This window comes from Coffea eugenioides, chromosome 11 (genome assembly GCF_003713205.1).
Source record: "Coffea eugenioides isolate CCC68of chromosome 11, Ceug_1.0, whole genome shotgun sequence".
Classification (NCBI taxonomy): domain Eukaryota; kingdom Viridiplantae; phylum Streptophyta; class Magnoliopsida; order Gentianales; family Rubiaceae; genus Coffea; species Coffea eugenioides.
Window position 1 is genome coordinate 5,376,702 of NC_040045.1, and position 10,011 is coordinate 5,386,712.

Consider the following 10,011-nt stretch of genomic DNA (forward strand, 5'->3'; position numbering starts at 1 on the left):
TGGATGATGAGAATAACAAAGCATAAATTTCTTGTTAAAGATAGGATCCAAAATTTAAATTAAATAGCACTTACTGTGTTGGAAGTTCGTAGGTAACACTAAATAGCGCTTTATTTAAAAATTTGCAAACTCCAGCGCATGGGTCGCATCCATAGTGTCCAGAATGTTAAATGCATAGATGTCCAGAATTTTATACAGAAGTCTTATCCTATCAAATTAATAATTTCACAAAACCCTTTTGAGGTATAACATAATTGCGAAAGCTAGCGTCATGCACGGAGAGTCACACTGATCAGCTCTCCTGTTTTAATACTTACATGAACAAACCCAAATAAGATTAGCACAATATTGCTTTTAACTTTTCTAAAATACGCTTGCATGTCTACAAAAGCGAAGAAGGACAAGTTCAACCAACCATCAAACCTCTTCAAAACTTATTTCAAACATAATATATAACCATCGATTTCAACCAACCATCGGACCGGGTATCGGCTCGGTCAAGCTCAGGGGTTAGGGGTTAATGGGTTCAATAGGGGTTGAACAGGATGACGTCATAAATAAAAATTATTTAAAAATTAAAATATTATATGTAAAATACCTAATAACATGTTATTATTAACAAAGGTATATTCATATATATTTGATGTTTTAAATATATTTAACCAGAAAATACAAAGAAATTAGAACAATCAAGTAGTAATTTATATTATTTAATGAATATTAACAAGTTTAGAATTAAAATTATGGATTTAATTGAAATATAACACCAAACTTTAATACAACATTGATAAAGTATGAAATTTTTGAGGTATATTAATAATTTTTAACAATCTAAGGGTTAAAATATAATATTGAAAAGTTTGAGTTTTTTTTTTATTAAAATTTTATATTTTTTGTAATCACATTTTCTTGCGTCTTTCACGATCATCTATAAGTGCCATGTGAACAAATCTGGCTTATTTGTCCCACACTCATTGGTCTAGCCTATAAGCGTTCATTCATTATGCCACGTGGATAGTGCAATTTTGGTTGCATTGTTTTGAGAAAGTGTAGAAAGACTTTTTCACCCTTCAACTCTGTATTGGATATCCCAAACAGTCACTCACTGTTGGGGGATAAAAATGTTAGTAAAACAATAATATTCTTCTCCAATTATTTTGGTGGCGCTTGGCATGAAAAATACTAGTAATCTTGTTTGAGAAGCCATTTTTTCCCAAAAAATTTCTACGTTTTTCGTAAATACATTTCTCAGTCATCATTTTACCTCTTATATATCAAATCACTATATTATATTTTTCTAGAAAATCTCTAGAATATAGCAATCCGAATGTCCTATTATGCCCTAAAAATCTCAAATGTCCTATTGTAAACTGTAGCCTAATGCTCACCAGCAAAAGCATAAATTCATCTAAAAACAGTAGTAATTATTCCCAATTCCTTTATGGGGATCAAGGGCAGGAACGGTTGCAGTCCTGACAGTTATGTGTATTTTACACACGACATAATTTTGTTTGCACGGAGTGTAACTTACTTTCAACATGTAATTTTAGAACAAAATTTTGTAAATCTCACAAATATTGTTAAAATCGAGATACAATATGAAATCTGCACCATATAATTTTTTTTGGCCAAATCATGGCCGTGAAATGCCTAGCAACCGTTCCTGCCCCTCTTCCCCTTTATGGAGACTTTTCGCATCACCTACCCTCTAATAATTTGTTGCTGGCGGAGACCTAACCTTCAGATGGGAATAATAATCAAGGATGGCTTTTTACTTTTTAGTACCGTTGGATTTGCCTGCCTTACCCAGGAAGACCTGTCGGCAGAGGAATCTGTCCTTAGTTCTTTCTTTTAGCATTTTCCATCGCCTCCAGCCCCCAGCCCCAGCCCCAATACAAGGGCGTTACTAATAACGCTGTTCTTTTTGCCATCGTTGGAGTAATATTGGTATGAAGTGGCTTTGGCTGGGCAAAATAGTGCACTTCCCCCTTTGAAGAAGATGCAGAAGAGCGCTCAAAGCTTTTGTTAGTGTGAACTATGTATGGTAGAAGCACTTAGGTGATGAATATGTACTTGGTCTGCACTAGTCATGCACACTCTTCAAAGAGTGCACTGCTTGAAACCTCCCCTTTTTTTTCTTTTTGCTCCATACATTGGTTTGATTAGTAGCAGTAGTCTGCCCAGACCACACAAGAATTTCTGTTAAAAGATTAATCGTAATTAATTTAAATTACAAATGAGAGCGTTGAATTCGTGTGATAACTTGAATCAGCAAATGAATTTTACAACCAGCTGCTAAGGAATGAACATTTCCATTAGTTGAATGCAGGAAACGTCTCCAAGGAGATTTTTTCCACAAAAATATCTTGATTTTCCACGGCACATCGGGACTTCCATTGGCCAGTGGACTTGCAGTCGTCGGACGCAACAGATGGTCGAGTTTTCAACACAAATTAATCATGTTGGTGTCCTGGTCTTCTTGTTTAAATTTCACTTCATCTAAATCTAGATCCGCAGATTGAATGACCAGACTCTTAAAATATTAAATCAAGACATTTTTTTAGCTTGCCTTCCAATAATCATCTTATCAATTTTCCTCCTAAGCATAATATATTTGGCTACATGTTCGATAACAAATCGGAAACTAATATGCGAATGCAAACATAAACCAGAATTAACTTGTAAATCAAAGCTACTCATCTCAAATTTTTAATTTCATAATCTATCTTTCCAGTTCCTATCACCCATCTGTGATTATATTTCCAATTCAATCTTTTTTGGATCGTTTATGGCTCCCAATCAAATAATGCCTCACCAACTCCATGATCCATACCCATTAAAAGAGTTGACGATAAGAAAAGTAAAAGAATATCGTTATTTAGCCTCTTGAGGTTGTTTAATCATAAGAAAAGTAAAAGGTTCTTTTGCGTAGATTGCTTTTACTATATTGTGGTTAGTTAAGTGCTTGATCGTTTACTGGCTCAACTTTTCCACGAAGACTTCCAGTCGTCTGGGTTTTGTCACCTTCATACACAGTTTCTTCCAACGCAGAACGGTGAAAGTGATGCTTTTAAACTTGTATAAATGAAACCGCTCATCTGAGCATACTTTATTATGTAGTTCAATATCAAAAGAAATCCAATGGAGCATCATCTTCTTGGCACTTCTTCATCTTTACTACTAGTAATGTTCTTATTCAGTTCTATTCTCGTCACCAGCCATTTTCCGTTTGGCCGCAGCAAACAAGCTTATACTCATTCAAATGTCTCCTGTATCGAGAGTGAAAGACAAGCTCTTCTTCAATTCAAAGATGGATTGGTACATAAATTGAATCGCCTGTCATCTTGGATTGGAGATGACTGCTGTTCATGGGAAGGCATTGGTTGCCACAAAATCACTGGCCACGTGGTGAAACTTGATCTACAAAATACGAAGGCATTATATTCAAATGATGTATTTAGTTACTGTAAAAATTGCTTGGGAGGCCAATTAAGTCCATTTTTGGTCAATTTGACCAATTTGGGATACCTGGACCTGAGCAACAATAATTTTTCAGGAATCCAAGTTCCCACATTCCTTGGATTGTTGAAAAACTTGAGATACTTAAATGTCGCAAATGCAGAGTTTGATGGTGAAATTCCCAGCCATCTAGGAAATCTCTCATGTTTACGGCATTTAGAACTTGGAGGTGTATCCTTAACACCAAATCAATTGACGATGAAGGATCTCAGGTGGATTGTTGGACTCTCTTCGCTAGAAGGCCTAATTCTGATCGAGGTGAATCTCAGTGCCGTTGAAGATGGGTTACAGGCAATTAACATGCTTCCTTCGCTAACAAGGCTCGATTTATTTGGTTGTGGACTTTTCATCGATCCTCATCTTTCACAGGTCAATTTCACATCTCTTTCTTTCCTTGACCTCAGTGGAAATAGTTTCAACAACTACATGGTCCCTTCTTGGCTCCATAATCTTACTGGTCTCCATGATCTTGATCTTAGCTCTAATAATCTTTCTGGTCCAATTCATGGCCTATTCGAACAAATGACCTCTCTAGTTGATCTTGATCTAGAGGACAACCGCTTTGATGCATCAACGTTGAAGTCACTTTGCAATGTGAGCAGTCTTAATTTTTTGGATCTGAGTTCTAATGACATGCAAGGATCAATACCAAATGAAATAGGCCAACTTTCGAAGCTGCAATCATTGTTAATTTCTTCCAACTCATTAACTGGTGTATTATCTGAAGACCATTTTGCAAAACTCGGAGAGCTAAAGTCATTGGACCTATCTGGAAACTTATTCGCTCTGAATGTGAGCTCCTGGTGGGTTCCTCCTTTTCAACTCCAAGATATTATGATGTCATCCATCAAAGTAGGCCCCCTATTTCCTGCTTGGCTGCGAACGCAAAAGGAGGTTCAATGGTTAGAGATGAAGAATGCGAGTATTTCGGATAGCATACCCAGCTGGTTTGGAGTGCTTTGTTATGATATTGTATTAGTAGATTTCTCGGACAACAACCTGACTTGGAATCCGTTGGAGTTCAAACAAATGAAGAAGAGTCCTCCTGATGGTAATTCTCCAAGCATAGTTCTAAAGTCCAACAAATTGGATGGATCTCTCAAATCGTTTCCGTCTTATATTTACGAATTAGATCTTTCACAAAATTTTCTTACTGGACATATTCCTTTGCCTGATGTTGGCCAAACTGGTGCTTCTACTGGTATTCTCATGCTCAATGATAATCATTTCACAAGTAGTATCCCAGAAGACTTGTGCAAGTTGGAAAACTTACATTATCTGGATCTATCCAACAATTTCCTGTCCGGAAGAGTTCCTCTGTGTTTGGGAAATTTGCCAAACCTGTGGGTTCTAAACTTGGCAAATAACAGTCTATGCGGTCAAATTCCGAGTTCACTGGGCAACTTGGGGCAACTTTGGATTCTGCATTTGAATCGAAATAAATTCGTTGGGAATCTCCCATCCTCAATGCAGCGTCTAGGCAATTTACAAATTCTTGATCTCGGTGACAATGGACTCACGGATATTATACCAACATGGATTGGGGAAAGGCTATCAAATTTAAAGTTTCTAAGATTTCAGTCGAATAACTTCCATGGAGTCATTTCTGATGAGCTCTGCCTACTCTCAAGTCTTCAGGTGCTGAACCTAGCGCATAATAATTTAACAGGATCTATTCCTCATTGTTTTATCAACTTCTCAATGATGGTATCAAGTGAACCAGGGACTGATCTCGACGCATTCGGCGATTCCACCTGGCTTCAAAACATCAAGGGAGCAGGAGAACTTGAGTACTCCTCTGGGCAACTTTTGCTCGTTAAATCCATAAGCCTCTCAACAAATAATTTAGTGGGTGAGATCCCTGATGGGATAATGGATCTGGTTGATTTGCAAACTTTGAATCTTTCACATAATCATTTGACTGGAAGGATCCCCGAGAAGATTGGCAACTTGAAGCATCTTGAGTCACTTGACCTATCGATGAATGAACTCTTCGGTGCAATCCCTGAAAACTTATCTGCTTTAAACTGGTTGGAAGTCCTGAATTTGTCACACAATAACCTATCAGGGCCAATACCATCAGGAAGTCAACTTCAGACCTTAACCGACCCATCCATTTATGAAGGAAATAGTGGACTTTGTGGCAAGCCACTCCCAAACACCTGTCTGGAAAACAAATTGCCTACTGAAAATGGGCATATTCATGATGATCAAGGCAACGGAGAGTCTGATTGGTCTTGGTTTTATGCTGGTATAGGACCCGGTTTTGCTGCCGGGCTCTTGGGAGTTTTGGGAATCCTTATTTTCAAGGTGTCATGGCGCTATGCATACTTCAGGTTTCTGGAAAATGCCTATGACAAAATCTGCGTAATGATTGCATTGAAGACTGCTCACCTGAGGAGGAACTTCCTTTGAGTAAGTACATTGAAAAACACGTTTTATCTAGTTTTCACCATCACGCACTAAAGCGCCACAATTCACGTAGCTTAGTATCCTTGAGAATTTAACAATTTTTAGATATTCCTTTATCGTTTTTGTTTGTTTAGTGATTATTTTTGAACCATGGATTACAGTATAGTCATGTAATGCTTGATAAACTCTCAAGGAGTAAAGATTTAACAATTTTTTTTCAGACAAGACAGTCTTGACTTTTCATAAATGCCAACTTTAAATATTTTGAAATTGGCACTTGGCAAGGGATAAATTACTTATATTGGATTTTTTTTCCCTTTCAATCTGCTAGGCCCTACAACTATCCAAGTGCTTGTTGCTGTTGTTGAATCAGTCAGAATGAGCAATATCTTCCAGGTGATTTGAGAAGCAGTAGTAGTTTTACTATATTTTTTGTATGGTTATATTTTGAATATTCAGTTTTGTTTGGCATCTCCGGATGTAATGTGAGGATTAGACCTCCTTTGATTTGCCATGTATTATACGTCAAAAAAAAGTTATGATAGTTTGACTAAAAAAAAATTAGTACAGTAAAACCTCTATAAATTAATAACATTACAACCATATAAATTCTATTAGTTTAAAGAGGTCTTAATTAATTTATTAATTTATCAACTGTAATTATAATTCAAAGAAACACTCATTTTATTTTATTTTATAAAAATATGAATTATTTTATTAATAAAAGGAGGTTAAAAGTCTAAAGAATATAAACTAATCCATATCTACTTGATTTGCAAGCATAATTTAATTCTATTAATATCTTATATATATATATATATATATATATATACACACATACACACACATAACTGATGAAGCTAAGAATGATACAATAGCTTTGGATCCTGTTACATGAAAGGAAGTATCGAAGTATCAATAACTCTTCATAATTTCTTATTGCAATTTGAGAATTCAAGTCCAAAACTTTTAGATTCAATAAGAAAATTAGGGATGAAATTCACATAGACTTAAATTTTAAGAATAAACAAACAACAATAGACTAATATTTTAAGAAAATATAATATGTAATTTTAGTGAAGTATTAATTTATGATATGAATGGTACTAAAGGGTTATGTAAGGTTTTAAAAATTATTATCTTATTATTTGATCAAAATTATTAATTTCGATCATTAACTCAAATTGGAACCGAGAAAAATTATTATTAAATAAAGATTATTAATTTATCAAGTATTAATTTATAGACATTTTACTGTATCTCGTTTTGCCCACCGAGGAACTTGACTCCATGTTAATGCTCACGGTTGGCTTTGCAATTACAGCTTTCGTAGCAATGCTATATAACTTCAGAATGCTCGAGCTTTTCTTTAGCTAATAAATTCCTTAAAAATGCTAAGTTCTTGCTATTTTAGCTAACACTGGGAAATAGTAAGGCAAGAAAAATGATTTGCAGGAAAATAGATCTTGTATTTTTGGCTTTGTCTCGATTAGAGCTGTTAAGCGAAACGAGTAGCTCGAAAGCTCGTTAAGGCTCGGCTCGATAAGGCTCGAACTCGGCTCGTTAATTTCAATTAACGAGCCGAGCTCGAGCTCGAAAAATACTCGTTTAGTTATCGAGCCGAGTAAGCTCGAACTCGATTCTTTATCGAGTAGCTCGGTTAAGCTCGACAAAGAAGGGTATTTTTGTCATTTTAGCAGTCAACAAGTAGAAATTTGGACTAGGGTTGATATTGCATCGTTTCATTCTTCATTTCCGCTCTCCCTCTCCGCTGCACCCCGCAACCAGTAACCCACAGCCGCACCCACAGCCCCGCAACGCCGCAGCTCCACAACCCGGCAGCCCCGCAACACCGCAACCCCGCAGCCCCGCAGCCCGCAACACCGTAACCCCGCAACCCACAGCCGCACCCACAGCCCCGCCACACTCCACAGCAAGCCGCACTCCACAGCCGCAACCCACAGCAACCTCTGCCTCCACCGCCGCCCACAGCCTCTGTTTTCTGCCATTAACAACCCCGTCCACCGCCAGGGCCAAAACCAGTCCAATTTGACTGGTTTCTCTAATCCTTCGTGATTTCTGGTAAGTCTCGTCTCTTTTCGTAGGTTAATTATACTGAATGACAAGAGTTCATTCTTGTCTCTTTTCTGGTTTTAGGTTTCATTGTTGCTTACGGTTCAAAAACTTAACATGTGATGTGAGAAGGACTTAAAGGTCTGGTGACCGTCTTCTACTTGCAAGGCTTTTAAGGATTTTGCATAATTTCTGTAATTTCTGTAATTTGCATAATCAATAATGACCCGTAATTTCTGTTCTGTACTAGTTAATTTTTTAATTTTGTAATGTTTTTACATTCCAAAACGGATAGCTTATACAATTTCAGAAAGAAGACCGTTGTCTTGAAAATCCAATTTAAGTTTGATACGCACAGACGTTATATTACACTTCAATTTTCTCTTTTTAATGTTTTTGACTGTATTAATTATGAAGAATCCAAAAATTTTGTCATTCAAATGCCAAGTTGGGTAGCATCATGTTATATGGGACTGTTATGTTAGTGCTTCAAAGCTAAAGCTGCCAAATTTGGTTTCCAATTAAGAGTTTTCATCTTAGAGTTTAACCTCAACTCTGCAAAGCCTCTCCAAAGGGTGGTTCATTTTTGACTCACAAAGCCTTACGGGCTTAATTTGGACAGCATACTTCTTTTTTTTTGGGTAAATTTTTGATCTTTTGAATGAAACATGTCAATGTTCGTGAGCTAACTGTTGCACTATCACAGGGATTGATTGGCCTTTCATTTCATTTCATTTCAATTTCAAAGTGTTTGATTAGTTTGATATTTTCGTCTTGGGGCCATTCATGTGTGTGTGAATTGAGTTAAATGAATTATTGAATGAATAATATAGGCACTAGCTGCATAGAGGGATGTTTGATTTTCTTTTTTTTCTTTTTTGTTTTGCTGTTTTCCTTTTCTTTTGCTTCCCATCGGGGGATCCACAAGACAGAAGCTAAACCTTGCCATGGGTGCATGACCACGTGAGAATGAGGATGGGATGATTTGGCAATTTTTTGTTCATGGCATTGCGCCTGCAGCACAGGCTGGCACCATTTACTTCTCTAGATAATTTCTCTATAGATGAAAATACTTCTCTGTCTACCTTTCTTCTTTTCCTCTTTTTTCAGGAGAAATGGAGAGTTAACTAATCTTATTTGTAGAGATTTATTCTGAATTCAGGTCTAATTGGCCACTAATATATACTCTACTAGTTATTTATTTTGGCAGCTCATTTTATCTTGCTAGGAGTTGTAACTTTCTTGTTTTCGTTTTGTAGGAACCACTCGATGTTTCCGAATCATCTACAATTGAAGAAATTGATCTTCCGGACATTTGAAGGCTGTTTTCTGGAATATGTGATGCTGTTTCTTGTGATTTGTAAAGCTGGACTTGTGAAGCTGTACTTTTTCTTGTGATTTCTGAAGGGGTTGTACTTTTTCTTGTCAGGTGTTTGAAGTTGGACAATTTTTAAGCTATGTAGCAGTGTTTTACATGGTTATTTGGCTGTAGTTTGTGCGTTTATTTGGCTGGACAAAACCTGTTATGGTATATTGGCTCTTATGAATGTTGTCTCGTATGGAATTAGACTGTAGTTTGTGTATTTGTTGACTGCAGCCCCTGGAGTTTGTGTTGTATGGATCATGGATGTTATGGTCTTATTTGTCTTGGATGAAATATGGTTAGAGTTTGTGTATTGTTGAATGTGAATGGCATTGGTTGCCAATCCTAATATTTTTTGTTGATTTTGGATAGCCTAAATCTGGATATGCTGGAGCAGGACTTCGTAATAACTGATTGTTGAATTTTGAAATCGAGCCTCAAAATCGAGTCTCGAGCTTCGAACTCGAGTCTAAAATCGAGCCTCGAGCTCGGATAGATATTTCGAGCTCGAGCTCGAGCTCGTTCGAGCCTGGCTCGTTTGTGATAAACGAGTCGAGCTCGAGCTCGAATTCGAGTTACATTTCCTTTTTTCGAGTCGAGTTCGAGTGCATATTATGGCTCGTTAGCGCTATCGAGCGAGCTCG

General features: G+C 36.8%; 1 protein-coding gene across 2 annotated transcripts; it reads left to right on the plus strand.

The window, feature by feature from the left end:
- Positions 1-3,168: 3,168 nt before the first annotated feature.
- Positions 3,169-9,729, plus strand: LOC113751177 (receptor-like protein EIX1). 2 transcript variants are annotated; one of them, XM_027295079.1, is made up of 3 exons: positions 3,169-5,934; positions 6,263-6,327; positions 9,264-9,729. In XM_027295079.1, exon 1 carries the CDS (start codon positions 3,187-3,189, stop codon positions 5,932-5,934), a length of 2,748 nt encoding a protein of 915 aa, XP_027150880.1. In that variant the 5' UTR covers positions 3,169-3,186; the 3' UTR covers positions 6,263-6,327; positions 9,264-9,729. The 2 variants fall into 2 exon arrangements, 1 of the variants encoding a protein (XP_027150880.1); XR_003464788.1 differs by lacking the exons at positions 3,169-5,934; positions 6,263-6,327 and adding an exon at positions 7,698-8,013.
- The last annotated feature ends 282 nt before the right edge of the window (positions 9,730-10,011 follow it).